Source organism: Ostrea edulis, chromosome 6 (genome assembly GCF_947568905.1).
Source record: "Ostrea edulis chromosome 6, xbOstEdul1.1, whole genome shotgun sequence".
Taxonomy (NCBI): Eukaryota; Metazoa; Mollusca; class Bivalvia; order Ostreida; family Ostreidae; genus Ostrea; species Ostrea edulis.
This window is the reverse complement of record NC_079169.1, coordinates 35,784,279-35,802,045: the sequence shown is the minus strand read 5'-3', so window position 1 is coordinate 35,802,045 and position 17,767 is coordinate 35,784,279. Positions and strand designations below refer to the sequence as shown.

General features: G+C 35.2%; 1 protein-coding gene across 3 annotated transcripts in view; it reads left to right on the top strand.

The window, feature by feature from the left end:
- LOC125683579 (uncharacterized) overlaps positions 1-8,993 on the top strand; it is a 30,200-nt gene extending 21,207 nt beyond the window's left edge. For all 3 annotated transcript variants that reach the window (XM_056139447.1, XM_056139446.1, XM_056139448.1), the window contains exons 3-6: positions 3,744-3,805; positions 4,267-4,503; positions 6,784-6,892; positions 8,597-8,993. In XM_056139447.1, coding sequence (XP_055995422.1) covers positions 3,744-3,805; positions 4,267-4,503; positions 6,784-6,892; positions 8,597-8,799 — 611 coding nt within the window. In that variant the 3' untranslated portion in view covers positions 8,800-8,993. The remainder of the gene's footprint in view (positions 1-3,743; positions 3,806-4,266; positions 4,504-6,783; positions 6,893-8,596) is intronic.
- Positions 8,994-17,767: the final 8,774 nt, after the last annotated feature.

Genomic DNA, 17,767 nt, shown 5'->3' with positions numbered 1-17,767 from the left:
CCTACACCTCTCCCGCAAGACACTACAGATGTTCCATACTTCTTCACTGGAGATGAAACCTGTGCCCTGAGAGCCTACATGATGAAGCCCTACAGTATCCGTGGTCTATCACAGGAGGAGCGCATCTTTAACTACAGGCTATCGAGAGCAAAGAGGATCGTGGAGAACGCTTTTGGGATTCTGGGCACTATGCAGCACAAGCCAGAGACAGTGAGGCTGATAGTGAAGACCTGCTTGGTCCTTCACAACCTGATGAGGGTCAGGTATCCAACGCTGCAGAACCAACAGCTGGACCAATCAGAAGGTCCAGAAGAAGACTTTGTGCCTGGTGCCTGGAGAGATGGCTTGAATCTGGAAGACACACAGGTTGTTGCAGGCCCCAACACTGCGACCAAGGAAGCCAAGAAGCAGAGGAACCTTATCAGGCACTGGGTAAACTCCTCAGCTGGGGCACTGGACTGGCAGGACAGGATGGTGTAGACCTGGACCCTAGTGCTGCTGTGCAGAATGGACTTAATATAGACTTTACTTTTTGGTAGACAAAATTTTTAGAAACTGAAATATTGTATGTGTAATTTACAATAACTTATTTGTAGATAACAGTGATAATAAATGTAATATTGTGTGTGTCATTTCAAAGTAGTTATTTGTATAAAACATTATTAATAAATGTCTTGTTTCTGTGAAATCAAAAGACATGTGACATGTTTGCCTTTCGCTTTATTTATTTTGGCATGGACTTTTGTCCTTTAATTTCTTAGCCCCCCCCCCCCTAAATTTTTTAAATTATAGTAACCCTATATGTGCATACCTGAATATGCGTATGCATGAATAATGTATGTACATGTTAGGCAAATACTGGTATATACATCATGATTGCGTAGTAATTCATGGTTGCATGAAATATACATTTAAATTAATATGTTTTTGATTCTTCTCACGTTTATTTATTACACAGTCATTATTTTATTCGCAATCTTTCTAATAAAGATTTATATAAAAGAAGTATTTTTATATTATTCAGGCAATATTTTATTTTGTAACAATGTTTAATACAAATAAGTAATTTTACCATATAAACAATATTACATTTATTAATAATGTTTTATACAAATAATTACTTTGAAATTAGGTTTTGTTGCTATTTTCGACCACAAACGTCGCCTGACACTGCGCGAACGTTACCCAAGCGTTACAAGAACGTTAAAACAACGTTGACCTGGAAACTCAATTTGAAGAATGTCGACATTTCTCCAATTTTTCAAAACGCTATAGTGTGACAAGGTCTTAACATCAACAGGTTGTGAAAATGAAACACGCATCACCGACATATATGGTACAATCAAACAAATGAAACAATGAATATTAATCAACGTTATAGATGATGGTACAAGTTGATGGTACAGGGGTTTCAACAGTCTCGATTGGAGTCAGCATTTCGCAAATTCTATGGTCATTATAACGATCTAGTTCGTCAATACAACCTATCATTGGGTCAAATGCTGTCTGACATGTTTCATACCGATTGTTAAGCCGTTCTTGGCACACTGATTTTGACTATGGATAGCTCCGTTTACCTGATCAGGATATAGGGCTCACGGCGGGTGTGACCAGTCGACAGGGGATGCTTACTCCTCCTAGGTACCCGATCCCACTTCTGGTGTGTCCAGGGGTCCGTGTGTGCCCAGCTGTCTATTTTGTATTGCTTATAGGAGTTGTGAGATTGATCACTGTTCGTTATCTTCACCTTTCATGGAAGTAATTGAATTTCCACACGAATTACTGAAATGATATCCTTAAGCATTTCCTGCGTATGATTAATCGAGGCAGGCCACTAACAATGTTACAGGGGTATCAAATATACCATCTAATACAAACATTACGCAAACTATTGTCGCTATAATGATGAAATGAAAATAGCTAACAATGGTCAATCTCATAAATGTATGCCATAACGAATACTAAATTGAAAGTGGGGCAAACGCGGGCCCCTGATATGATCTAAGAATATTTAATGATCTAATTTGCAAATACAACCTGTCATTAGATCGAATACTGTCTGACATGCTTCAAAACAATTAATATACCATTGATTAAAATATACCGATTTTGATTACGGATTTCTCTCTTTGCCTGATAAAGATATAGGGTTTATTGTAGTTAATGGATAAAACGTCTTCAATATACCTAAAATAAAATAAAAAAACATGTGCAGCCTCTTAATAATGATGGGATAGAGAGGACCCCCGAGATGACGCAGGGTCAGTATTGAACATGCCTTACAGAACATAAAAAAATGATCATTCAGACAATGCCTAAATCTGATGGAATAGCTGATACTGTTGTAGACTGAAGTTAAGTTGCAGTCATATGATATGCTATTGATTTGTTGACGTATCCACTGAAAGTGATACTAATTTTCAGAGAAATTTGGATGAGTATCCACTTGTTTTCTGCAGATTATAGGATGCTTACCGTTAAATTTCTGAAGTAGATGCTTATTCCTCCCAGGCACCTGATCCCTCCTCTGGCATATTCAAGGATCCATAATAGCCGTTCTCTTAATTTTGTATTCTTTATAGGGTTTGTGAGAATGATCACTGTTTGATAACGTTACTTTTTATAAAGAATACAAAATTGAGAGTAGGGCAAACACAGAACCCTGAATATACCAGATGTGGAGTCAGGAGCCTAGGAGGAGTAAATATTCCCTGTTGACCTTGATCATTGACTCATGCTTACCTTTTTCATAAGCATGATTATCCTGTCTAGGCAATATCACCATGCAACACGTTTAGTCTAGACTGGAAGTTTAACATTTATAAGACAAACAACAAATGCTTTATACATTTATTGATAATCTATAAGGTCCTCTATCATGAAAATCGGTGCTAAAATTAACTTTTTGGTATCAATATATATATATATATATATATATATATATATATATATATATATACATATATATTCTCTTTTTTTAAAAAGGGGGGCGTGATAATAAGAAAAAATGTATTGACTTTGAAGACTAGTATATCATTAATATATCATCTTGAGACCTCTAAACTATGTTAAAACATTAATCCAAATTAACATTAGTTCGAATTCACATAGCTCTTTATGTCGTGATATTAGAATTTCTAGAATGTCGCTTTAATTTGTCTGACCTTGAAAAATATATTAGCTTGAAAAAGATAATACAGTATCTTTTTCCTTAGACTTCTCATTCTTGTTACCAATGTAGTTTATTGATACTTGTCGTTTTTCGTGGTGTGTGTTGTTTGTTTATTTAATATATGTCTCTTGATAAAGACGCGGGTTGCGTCGAAAATTTGAGTTTTAAATAACCAACAGTGTCGTGGCCTTTTAAGTGCTTTTATAAATTTCTTTCTGGCCTTGTATCTTCTCAGATCCGACACTTTAAGAAATTAGGGTGTTGTTGGGTTTTCGTGCTTATATATATATATATATATATATATATATATATATATATATACTAAAACGACAACAGTGCAGTGAATTGTCAAATTTTCGGCACGACATGTCCTTTTCTCATATATGTTATTTTGATACAATGAAGACAAAGGACAAAGAAAAAAGATTTTGCGAGTCTCCCTTCTGTTATTTTGTAAAGATTAAATCAATGTTACAACTCATTCAATTAACTGAACAATTTTACGATGTATGAATATACATAACTTGATAAGGATACGTTATATAAAATATATCATTATTTTGTCTTTCAGTGCAGAGTCTTCTGGCGGTTACCATCGTAATAATTTTCTTGTTTCTGTGGCTGAAATTCAAGGTAATATATAAAATGACTTTAAATTAGATTTAGGATGTTTCCTTTTGAAATTAAGAAAATGTATCAGATATACGGATCAATATGAGATATAAAGATATGATTCACTTTTTCTCTTTCGCTTTGACAGATCAATCATATGAATTTCTTTACAATTTCTTCATTAAGTGCCTTGATTACTAGAGATTGGAATTCCAAAATGAAAATTAAGTATGATCATGAGTTTTTGAAATTGAGTATTGAATCTTGTTTAGGGCAATATATAAACAATTACCACGGACCGCAAAACCTTAAATGAGAAGGAAAAATGATACTCAGAGAATATGAGAGGAAATGAAGCATGTAATCACAAGTGTAGGCGTTACATTTCAATACAGTCATTGATGACATAAATATATTTATATCATTGAACTTTAATGAATTAACTTTAATAAAATGTTATAAGAATGGCGGCTCTTATATAGGATGGCAGGAGTAAGGGAACTTTGAGTACTTCCAACGAAATTTCAAGTGCCTCACAACGGGCTTCTCATGCAATGCATCGACTTAGTATAAAACCTAGAAGAGAATCAGTCATCGCACGATTTACAAGTACTTGGTCATCTGTTGATGAGAATCTTGCCGAATCCTTCCTAACTGATCGTCAGATTTCCCACAAGCTAATAAGTGAGGAAAACGATATATATGACATCAATGCGAAGGTAATCGAAAATAACAATGATCACTGTATGTTACAATATACCAATGTACTGAGGGTACTGTACTAAGATTTGTATCAAAGATAAAGGATTCCATCCCATATAATTTTCCATGGGGTACAATCTTAGGACTGACACATAGAATTTTACAACTGGAAGTATTTCAAAATGGCAAGATAAATTGGATGTCTACCAAACTCTGGGAAGAACATTCGGATCGTCGGCCCTCTCTCTGTATTCACCTGACAACGAAGAAAACAATATGTAGTGTGATGTAAGATTGAATTACAAGAAAAACCCGAAATCTTTATTTGATAACAAGTAGGCGATATGCTGAAATTCTATGTGACAATCCTAATGTTGTATTATTTATATATTTTTGCAAAAAAATAATTTAGAACGATATCGCATTGTTAAAAGAGTTTCAAGGATTAAAAATACCAGCGGTAACCTGTTGTAGGTGAATGTAAATCACGTTTGCTACAAAAAATAACAAATAGTCATCAATCTTATGAGGAATGCAATAATGAGAACGAGACAAATACAGACCCCTAAACACCAGAGGTGGGATCATGCGCCTGAGAGAGATGAACATCACTATTGACCAGTCACTTCCGCGGTCTTCACCCCCCCTTTTTTGTATTCAAAAGTTAAGCATTAATCAAACAGGTCATGGTCATAAGATATGACGCAAACAGGTGCATATTTTCATAGACATAAATATGATTTCACTGTTAGAATTTTAAAAGTGGTTTTTCGATGAATTTACCCTATAGCCACAACTGGACACCGTCACTATGTTTCGCATTATCAGGTTTATCAAGAAGTTGAAACTGAGCACTTATTGTGAGTCAAGAAAACGTGGGGGAGTCTCATGTACTTAACTATCATCTCAATTAGATCTAACACTACATTCTAAAACATAGTGACGTCACATCAGAGTTTTGCCCAGGCAATGGTATACCGGTATATCTTTATATATACTAATTTCCAATCAATATAGTGCCTTACATATTGCAATCTCATGTAAGACTAGGATGAAATTGAGTTAATTTCTAAGCAATGCCTTACATATTGCAATGGCATGAAATTGAGTTAATCCACGTATGTTCATAACCTTGGATCTCAGGTCAACGAATTGTATCTTTGTGAGACCTAAAAGTATAGTCGTTTGGATTGTGAAAATCTTTTTGACACAAACAATTCATTGGACATACATGTTGACTCGAATTTCCTCTGTCCAAATCTTTAGAGCTCGCTGCATTCGCTATTCTAATTATATCTTCTAAACTATCAATCATATAGTCATTCATCAATTTTCATATACGACAACATTGCAGGTATCGATCTAGAAACAATGTAAGACATAAAAGATTGATTGATTGAATATTGTTTAACGTCCCTCTCGAGAATATTTCACTCACATGGAAACGTCACCACTGCCGATGAAGGGCTACAAAATCTAGGCTTATGCTCGGCGTCTAAGGCCATTGAGCAGGGAGTTATTTTTATCGTGTCACAGCAGGCGTGGCACGATAAAGGGACATCGCTTTTTGCGGTCTCTTCTGAAGGACCGCTCCATTTAGTCGCCTCTTACGACAAGCAAGGGGGGTACTGAGGATCTATTCTGACCCGGATCCCCAGGGGAAATATAGTCCTATAACAACTCAACTTTATGACAAACGAAATTATTTCAGCTTCTCCGTCGTCAACATATATTTATGTAGCAATATTCCATTATCACCTGATATGGTGGTTATATCACTCAACTGAATCGATACACAAGAGCTTGTTCTGCGTATGATCGGTTTTTAGATGGAGACGGGCTACTGAAGGTTCAACAGTCAGCATTTCGCAAATTTTATGGTCGATCTAACAATCTAGTTTGCAAATACAACCTGTCATTCGGTAAAATGTTGGCTGTCGTATTTCATACCAATTGTTCGGCCTGTCTCGGCACACCGATCTGACTACATATTACTCCGTTTACCTGATCAAAATATAGGGATCACAGGTGGGTGTGACCGGTCGACAGAGGATGTTTACTTCTCCAATAAATCTTACCCCACCTCTAATATATCTAGGGATCCGTGTTTACCGAACTCTCTATTCTGTATTCCTTATAGTAACTATGAGATCGATCACTGTTCGTTATCTTCACTTTTTCCTATATCATGCAAGATCGTCCAGATGCATAAGTTCTATATGTATTTTTGCAAACTGAATGAAATTTAATTTTCATTACTCATGTCGTGGAGTATATTTGTCATTTACTATATATAGCTTGTTTTCCTATTCGTGAAATGCAACGAACGCCACATTATTATGGAAGACGCCGACGATACAAGTCAGTTAAGAAAAAGGACAGTCGAGGTTGTAGAAAGTACAGGAGGTAAATCTCTTCAAAATAAAATTGTAAATGTTATTGAGAAATTGTAACATATTTCCGATCTGTGATACGATATGAATAATAATTAGTAATTCCGATGAAAATTCAGGTTATCGTTTTCATTTTGAACGCTATCAGATTATGTTAATCATCAAAATTTCAAAATAAGTCATTTTGTTTCTTAAATAATACGATTACAGTCTATATATACACGAAGCTATCTAATTGTATATCAAGATATGTGACCGATCAGCAGCATATTTTTATTCCTCCCACATACCTGATTTCATCTCAGGTGTTTCCAGGTTTCCGTATTTGCTCTACTCTGAATTTTGTATAGAGGTTGATCAATGGTTTTTCGCCATTTTTCCATCGATCAGTGAGCATTATCTTCACCTTTTTCAGAATTTTGAGATACTACTGAAGTCCCTAAAAACGTTGAAAAGAAATGGCAGGAGCTTTAGTGGAGTTGTGTATGTTCTGAACTTATGAGACATTAAAGGGGCATGGGCACGATTAGAGCTGAAAATTTTCAAATTTTATTTTTCGATTTTTAATGTTTAGAATCTCAACTAAGACATTTCTAATGGTCAGTAAAAATTTGAATGTCAGTTGTTGAGGTAAATTAGAGATACAGAGCTCACAATTCTTTGTTATGTAAAACTTATACGGTACCAATTTTGATGCACCAGATGCGCATTTCGACAAATAATGTCTCTTCAGTGATGCTCAACCGAAATGTTTGAAATCCGAAATAACTATGAAGTTTTAGATCTAAATATAGCCAAAAACAGCATGCCAAACAATAAGGCCTATGACACGTTTCTGTTTACACTAGTAAATATTTTGCTTCTGAACACAATTTTAAAAATAGTTTCTAGTGTTTGACAAATTTCATTTTGTTTTCAACATGCTATTTTGTATTAAACAATCCATCTGTAAACAAAAAATATGGTAGGATCCTTGTTTATAACAACGAGTTGTATTTCACTTGTACCTCAACTGATGTTCAAATTTTGGTTGACCATCAGAAATAATTTATTAAGCAATGTAGACAATAACAAGATGTCTTTGTGAAACAAAAATGTCCCCGCTAATGGCCAGTTCCAAATATGGCCAAGGTCACAAGAAAAAATATCTTGGTACCAGTAGAAAGATCTTGTGACAAGAAATGCTCATGTGCAATATGAAGCTCTAAATTTACCATTTAGAAGTTATGACCAATGTAAAACAAAATTTGAAATAGGCCAAAAGCTTTAGTACCATCAGAAAGGTCTTATCACAAGGAATACTCATGTGATATATGAAAACTCTAATATGTTATGATTTCTTTAGTTCAAAAGTTTTATAAAAGCCCTAGCACTTAATGTTAAAAAGTTATTAACAAAGTGAAAATTATTTTTTAAAAACGAAGGTCAAACTCTAAGGTCAAGGTCACAGGGTACCAAAAGGTCTTGTCACAAGGAATACTCATGTGAAATATCAAAGTTCTAGCACTTACTGTTCAAAAGTTAGCAAGGTTAAAGTTTCAGACAGAATTACAGAATGACAGACATGATAAAAACAAAATGCCTCTTTGATCTCGGGTGCATAAAAATGGAAAAATAAAATTTGAAAATTTTCAGCTCAAGTCGTGTCCATGCCCCTTTAAAGTCACTCAAAATATTTATAGCAAAATAAACACTTATCATATCTTTGATTCCATAGGAAAAGCAGTGGTGATTTACATGTTACATGGCGACTCCAGAGACTTCAAAGATGGATGCCTCTACTCACAGAAATTAACATGTATAAACAACCACCCGATACTGAAGAAATTATCAAAGGAAGACTGTGTGATCAGTACCGACAAAGAACTTTCAAAGTTTCAAATACATCATCTGCAGAAGCTTTGTAAGGAATATTCTTAATTGTGATCCATAGACTGACAATGATTAAAGATGTCTCTTTTACTTTTGGACGGTCATCATATTCAAAATGGTTAGCATGCTTGCAATGATTTTATAAATAATCATTTTTACTCTTCTTTTTTTTAAATCTTATATAGCATTCTATGTGTTGCTCTATCATATATGTGATTAATAAACAAGACCTTTTATTTCAAGACTGTTGAAACTCATGGAAACGTGCAAGGTTTCAAATAAAATCTGTCTTACGAGAATGCAAAATATGGTTCGCACATTTCAACATGAACTTTGTAGATGTTGCCAATGAAAGGTAAAGATAACGAACAGTGATCAATCTCATAACTCCTGTAAGAAATGCTCCAACGATTTTCAAGATCACCTTGAAAGTACTTCTGTGATGAATCAGAATAGTGTTATTGTCCTAGTTTCATTTAAAACAAAAAAAATCGTCAAAAGCACGTTTTATTTTTAAACACATTCAAACATGGATAAAGACTGTATGTACTGCATTTCCACATGGACGTAATGATAATGTATACAATGTAGGAAATTGGACCTGTCGACAAGGAAATAACGTCAATGTGATGGGACTTTTCCATATACAAAGACGCAAACGCAGTCATGGACATCGTTCATACAAAATTCTAATTATATGCGACGTCACACTGATTTACATTTACCTTACGTCAACAGATTACGTCCACATCATGTTCGCACAAAACTGTACTCTATTCCATCGAGAGTTTTGAATACGTTATTTGTCGAAGACAAAGTTATTCTATACTTTGTATTTTCAACACCAGAATATATACTGAATTCTATGATTATAGATTTTTACCACCAATACCTCTTTAAACCACCGCAGTATATAAATGATAATCCTTCCGCATCATTCCGCCAGTTCCTTCAACTCATATTTACTAACAAAGGAATATATGTCAGCATAATCAACATTCTTCGTCATAAAAAAGTTCAGTCTTGTATTCCAACATATTTCAAGTTCTAGTCTACATCCTATATTTCCTACCAATGCACTTCTACTATTCCATCGAAACTTTTTAATTACAAACAAACTTTGCAGTGCCTAGATATAACTCATCCTCTACTTAATCCACCTACATTTTTGTGTTCTTCGTCTTCTTTCATCTATAGCCCAGCTAGGGATGTCATTTCTGATGCTGCTGATATAGGACCTGAAACCCCTCATTTCAAAATGTTCTGATTCAGAGAGCATCGGTCTTTCAATTGCATATAAATCGAGGCAAGCTACTGACAAACAGGTTGATGGTACAGGGGTTTCAATAGTCGATTAAAATCAGCATTTCGCAAATTTTATGGTCGCTATAACGATCTAGTTCGCCAATACAACCTATTATTGGGTCAAATGCTTTCCAACGTGTTTCATACCGATTGTTAGAACGTTCTTGGCACACTGATTTTGTCTACAGATACCTGATCAGGATATAGGGCTCACGGTGGATGTGGCCGGTCGACAAGGGATGCTTACTCCTCCTAGACACCTGATCCCACCTCTGGTGTGTCCAGAGATCCGTGTTTGCCAAACTCTCTATTTTGTATTGCTTATAGGAGTTATGAAATTGATCACTGTTTGTTATCTTCACCTTTCACACAACATAGTCCTCTACATATGCTTTGTACTTAAATATTTTATTGTGAATATCAACGGCAAACTAATAATTCATCTTCATAAAAACGAGATGCTTTTTCATCGTGAACGTCCCATATTTATGTAGCAATTTATCATTATCACCTGCATATGATAATTATATCTCTAAACTGATTCGATACACAATGCATTGTTTTGCGTATGATAAGTTTTTAAATCGAGGTAGGCTACTGACAAACAAGTTGATGTTGCATTGGTAAACAATCTCGTTTAAAGTCAGTATTTCCCAAATTCTATTTGTACGACAGAAAATAACCAAAGAAACTTTATATAACACTTTTACTTGTTCTACAAAATTGTTTTCCCCTAAGAATCTTTTCTTTTGATTCCCTGAATTGATACTTTACAAATGAAACCTATCATTGGAACAAATCATGTTTCTTTGTTTCATACCGATTTTAAGGCCATTCTTGGCACACAAGTTTGACTATGGATTACTCCTTTTGCCTAATCGAGATATTGGGTTTACGGCAGGTGTGAGCGGTCGACAGGGGATGCTTATTCCTCATAGGCAGATGCTCCCATCACTGGTATATCCAGGGATCTGTGTTTGCGCAACTCTCTCATTTGTATTTATTATAGGAGTTATGAGATTTATTACTGATTGTTGTTTTCGCCTTTTCATTCATGTGTCCTCGCCTTTTATCTAGTATGGTATTGAATGGGACAAATGAATTTGAGATGACGTGCTAATACATATATATTCAGAACTTCATAAAGACCAGTATGGAGGTGAATTGCAGAATTCAGTAATGTTTTACCAAGGTTCCATCTTTATTCCTCGCGAAAATTTCAACTACACTGAAGGTATTCAAACATGTTATAATTTCCTTGGTCACGGTATGTTTACCTTTATAAACTGACTTTGTTGTGCCCCCCCCCCTCGACATTTATATATATGGACGACATTTAATCTATCAAATACTCTTTTTTATTCATATGTTGATTGTATATATACCGGTGAACTCGACATAAAAGACGCCACAGTCTTCCATATCTGAATCATATTCGGATATTTTATTAGACCGTTACTGGCAAAGTAGCAACTCAACATTACGACGACTTCAGTTTCTCAATTGTCAACTTCCCATCTTTATGTACAAATGTAAAGCATCAATTGTTCTGAATTATGCTTTATTCATTCATGTAGCATCGTACATAGATTTATCTAGTGAAAGCTGAAAAACAAGTAAAACCAAAATAAATATTCTTACATGACAGTAATGGCGTTCCATACATAAATGTTTTAGAGAGAGTTTATATCCAAATAGTGAATTAGAGATATTTCGGTCTGAGTACATAAGCGAGATCTCTCTGCAACTTTACAATGACTGACATTGAATAATACAGATGAATTCCACAATACTGAAATATGTTCAAGTACAAATGTACATTCGTGCTAGGTATACATTATACACTGCACTTTGTATCAATCGATTCCAAAAATTACAGGAAATACCAACATTATGTATAGATAGTCAACGAAATGAACTCAAATAAAGACAATACGAGTATGCTTATCTATGAACTTACAATTTGTTGGGCCGTACAATGTCCTAAACTCGAAAATTATTGCAAACACATGTGCACACTCGGGCGGATGTACGTCTAAACAACGTTTTCCAAATAAAGTAGATCGTACAAAGAATATTCGTAATATAATAACATTACAACCAATATTCCATCACCACATGTATACTTTGTTTATGTCTCGCATATGATTGGATACGAGAGAGAATGTTCTGCGTATGATGACATCGAGGTGGACTACAGATAAATATTGTAATTTTACAATGGCTTCATAAGTCTTATTTACACGGACTAGAAAACACGATAATATCACACTTGTTCTGATCAATCTTCATTGGCTTCCCGTTGATTATCGTATCCAGTACAAAATTCTCCTTTATGTGTTTAAAAGTCTACACAACCTGGCTCCAGGATATCTAACGGAACTCATTATTCCATACAACCCGACAAGAGCCCTGCGTTCAGAAACCGCAAATCTATTAACTGTACCATCAGTCAGAACTAAGACCTACGGTGAACGCAGATTCGACAAGGCTGCATCCACACTCTAGAACAATCTGCCTAGCCAGCTCAGAAACGCCAAAAATCTTGAATGTTTTAAATGTCTGTTAAAAACTCTGTCAATCCTATAACCTTTAAACAGCTAAGTACTGTTGAATTTAATGAACTTTGGGCAAATTTGTGTTTTAGATTCCTTTGAGTGGTTTTACTTGTTTGTTTTCCAAATATTTAGGACGTTGTATTCTTGCATCATATTTTATACTTTAAATTGTCTTGATTTGTACTTTTTATCCATTATGACATAATGTTGCATTCATGCTTATATGTGTAAGGATTATTCGTTGTGTATTCTATGGTTTTTCTTTTAATTATCAATTGTAAATTTTAGTATGTTGTACAGCGCTTTAGAGTATTTTTAGATAAGGCGCTATATAAGTGTACTTTTATTATTATTATTATTTTTATTATAATTCAAAGTCATTATATGGTCTTGATAAGGATATAACTTCATTGAACATTGTTAGTTGGATATGGTTTAACGTCCCCATTGAGAATTTTTCACTCATATGGAGACGTCACCATTGCCGGTGAAGGGCTGCAAAATTTAGGCTTATGCTCGGCGCTTACAGCCTTTGAACAGGAAAGGATCTTTATCGTGCCACACCTGCTGTGACACGGGACCTCGCATTTGCGTTCGCATCCGAAGGACCGCCCCCATTTAGTTGCCTCTTACGACAAGTAAAGGGAACTGAGGACCTCTTCTAACTCGGATCCCCAGACGTTGACGACAAATTAACAAACTTAATGAAGATTACGAACAGTGATTAATCTCATATTTACCATAAAGAATACAAAATTAAGAGAAAGGGAAATACGGACTCCCGAACATATGAAATGTGGGATCAGGTGCTTAAAAGGGGTAATCATTCCCTATGACCGGTCACAGGCACTGTGGGCCTTATATCTTCATCAGGTAAATGAGGTAATCCGTAGTCAAAATCAGTATGTAAAGAACGGCATAATAGTTGGTATGAAACACTCCAGACAACATTCAAATTAATGAAATAAAAGGCAATAAAGATTCTTCTACATCTGCTTCATCGAGAAGATCACTGGATTAGGACCCTAGGTACTGCATTTCCATATGGATGCAATGATAATGTATATGATATGGGATAGTTAACTAGTCCACAAGGAAAGAATGTGAATGTGATGGGACTCTTTCCCAAAATTCAAAGACGGAAAGGCAGTCATGGGCATCGTTCATATAAAATACCAAGTACAAATGATGTCACGTTTGATTCACTTTTACCTTACGTCAACAGACAATTAGGTCCACTTCATATTTGTACAAAACTTTACTCTGCTCCATTGAGAGTTTTACATACGTTATTTGAAGAGGCCACAGCAAGCCTATCCTTGGATTTTTCAACACCTGAATATAGACTGAACTCTATGATTATGGATGTTGCCAATCACAGGCTCTTTAAATCACCACGGGTCATGGATGATATTCCCTCCAAATCATGCCGCCAGTTCCTTAAGCTCAAATTTACAAACAAAGGAATAGATGCCGTCAACATAAGCAACATTCTTCGTCATAAAAGAGTTCAGTCTTGTATTCTAACATATTTCAAGTTGAAGTCTACACCCTGTATTTCCTACAAATATACATCTGCTATTTTATCGAAACATTTTAATTACAAACAAACTTTACAGTGCCTAGATATAGACCATCTTATACTTAATCTACCTACGTGTTCTTGTTCTTCATCTTCTTTCAACTATAGTCCAGCTGGACATGTCATTACTGGTGATGTTGATGTAGTTGAAAACGAGGACCTCAAATCACTTATTCTAAAAGGTCCCAGATACAGAGAATCTCGTTCTTTCAATTGGCGACAGAACTTTATCTCTCTTATGAATTCTGTCGCAGATTATGACAGACGATGGGCTAAATGTGAAAAAGAAGAACTTGATACATTGTCATAATGGATTAAAAGTATAAGAGGAATATTAAAATTCCGCATTAGAAATTAAAACAAAAATACTTACAATCTATCATTCTGTGTTAAGCAAACTAGAAGTGATATAAGAATTAAATAGGTTACATGAGATTCCAGCCAACAAAGCTTGTAACAACATTGTCTTTGTTTTTAAGGCTCATTATTTCAACTGTAGTTTAAACGAGCGTTGCATTAATTCCACGTTTGGTAATCGTACTTAAACTCCAACTGTTCTTTCAAAAGATGAAATTATTCAAAACCATATTTCAATTTTAGACACATTTGATATTTCAGTCACTGGGTCAAATGAATATAAGTTACCGTACCTATACTGGATTCCTAAACTACATAAAATCCTTACAAACAATGAAACATTACTGGATCCAGTAAGTGCTCTATCAAGCCCCTATCTATGCTCCTCACGAAAATATTAACAGCTGTGAAGGAGAAACCTTTGAAACATACTGTGCAACTACATAAGCCAGAAGTGGTATAAATCAAATGTAGATTCGAAAAAATTCTAAAGAACTTTTAGTAAACTTGAAACTTTTCTCAAATCAACATCAAAGTCTATTACTTTTCAACACTTTACACGACCATTCCTCAGGATAAATCAAAGACTAGACTTTGTGTCATCATAGACAAAATGGAACATGGAAATATTCATATCTAGTGATCAGTCATCCAAAACATTACTGTTAAACACCACTCTGATGCCAGGCACAAGTATACTGAAGTTGAAATAAAAAAAATCCTCATTGAGAAAATCGTCGTGGACGTTGGTGATCAGGTCTTCCAATAGTATGTTGGAAATCCCATGAGCACGAATTGTGCTTCTTTGTTAGCTGATCTGTGTTTAATTTCATATGAAGCAGAATGTATTAAAAACTTATACGTGAGAAGAAAAATCTCTTGCTGTGGCCTTCAATTCGACATTTAGATATATTGACGACGTGTTTTTCTATCAACTATAATCACTTTCATTCATATGTCGATTCAATATATCTTTGTGAGCTCGAAATAAAAGACACCACAGAGTCGTCCACTTCAGCTTCATAATTAGATATTTTATTGAAAGTAGATATTAGCGGCAAACTAACAACTCAACTTTATGACAAATGGGATGATTTCAGTTTCTCCAATGTCAACTTCCCATATTTATTTAGATACTTCTATATTATATATTATTATATACAACCTATCATTGGGTCAAATGATGTCTGACGTGTTTCATGCCAATTGTTAGACCGTTCTTGGCACACGGATTTTGACTACGGATAACTTTGTTTACCTGATCAAGATATAGAGTTCATGGCCGGTGTGACCGGTCGACAGGGGATGCTTACTCCTCCTAGGTACATGATTCCACCTCTGGTGTGTCCAGGGATCCGTCTTTGCCCAACTATTTATTTTGTATTGCTTATAGGAGTTATGAGATTGATAACTGTTTGTTGTCTTCGCCTTTCATTTGGCAATATTCCATTATCACCTCAACTATTATTTCTCAACTTATTCGATACACAAGGGCTTGTTCTGCGTACGTTCAGTTTTTAAATCGAGGCAAGCTACTGATAAATAAGTTTATGGTACAAGAGTTTCAACAGTCTCGTTTTAAAGTCAACATTTGGCAACTTCTATGGTCGTTATAACGATCTACTTTGCCAATACAACCTACCATTGGGTCAAATGCTGTCTGACGTGTTTCATACCGATTGTTAGACCGTTCTTGGCACACTGATTTTGACTACGGATAACTTTGTTTACCTGATCAAGATATAGAGTTCACGGCGGGTGTGAGCCCTATATCATGATCAGGTAAACGGAGTTATCCGTAGTCAAAATCAGTGTGTCAAGAACGGCCTAGCAATCGGTATGAAACATATCATACAGCATTTGACCCAATGATAGATTGTATTGACGATCATAGAATTTGCGAAATGCTGACTTCAATCGAGACTGTTGAAACCCCTGTACCATGAACTTGTTTGTAAGTAGCTTGGTCGATTTAAAAATTGACTATACGTAGAACAAGCTCTTGCGTATCAAATCAGTTGAGAGATATAAACACCATATACAGATGATAATGGAATATTGCTACATAAATATGGGAAGTTGACGATGGAGAAGCTGAAATCATCCCGTTTGTCATGCAGTTGAGTTGTCAGTTTGCCGTTAATGTCTACTTTCAATAAAATATCTAAGCAGAAGTGGACGACTCTGTGGTGTCTTTTATTTCGAGCTCACAGTGATATATCGAATCGATATATGAATGAAAGTTATCATTGTTAATAGAGAAAACGTCGTTGATATATCTAAATGTCGAATTGAAGGCCACAGCAAGAGATGTAAGATGAAGCATACTTTCTACCCAGGAAGGTACTTCCAATTATCAAATTTGTTTGGTTACTGATGAGACGTGAAGATAACGAACATTGATCAATCTCATCAATCCAATAAAAATGCAAGATTAAGAGTAGAGGAAACATGGACCCCTAGAAACACATGAGGTGGGATCGCTTGGCCGGGGGGGGGGGGGGGGGGGGTACGTATCAATTGTTGACCGGTTACACCTGCAGTTCAGCCTTCTATCTTGACGCGTTGTATACATTAATATTTAAAGAACGGAATACAGTGAGACAGCATTGCACATTGTGTTTACCTTGCCTGATAAGTTAGACGAGAAAGATACGATCTGATATTTTCCGTCACAACTAAACGCAGGTGAGTGGTTTATTAATGATAAGAGGAAAATTAAATCCTTTCTTACTGTTTCTTAAATGAAATAATTCCCATCAATCATTTAGTGCGAATTGTTGCTTATAATTAGTGAAATGATTACTTAGGATGAACGAGTACATTGTATTTTATGTTTCTAAGGACATGGACGATGAGGTTTGCAAAGAAAAAAGATGTCAGATTTAATGACGAAAATTGAAAAAAAACTCGAATGTACAAAATATTCGCCAATCATTAGTTTTTAGTTTGAACAAATATACTATTAGAAAATGGAAAGTTGGTACGAGCAACAACAAATTCGCTTGGTTGTTTGAACTAGTTCGCTGTTGATCTGTAGTAATTGGACGCTTATTTCATACCTTGGATTTATCGAATTTTATCACCACAACATATCGCGGACAGGAAATCAATCAAAATGTAAAACTGGTTAGATATCAAAGTATGCTCCTTAAGTGTCAGAGTATAGTGCATGTGGAAATGTGTGTATGACGATAGGATACAATTTCAGGTG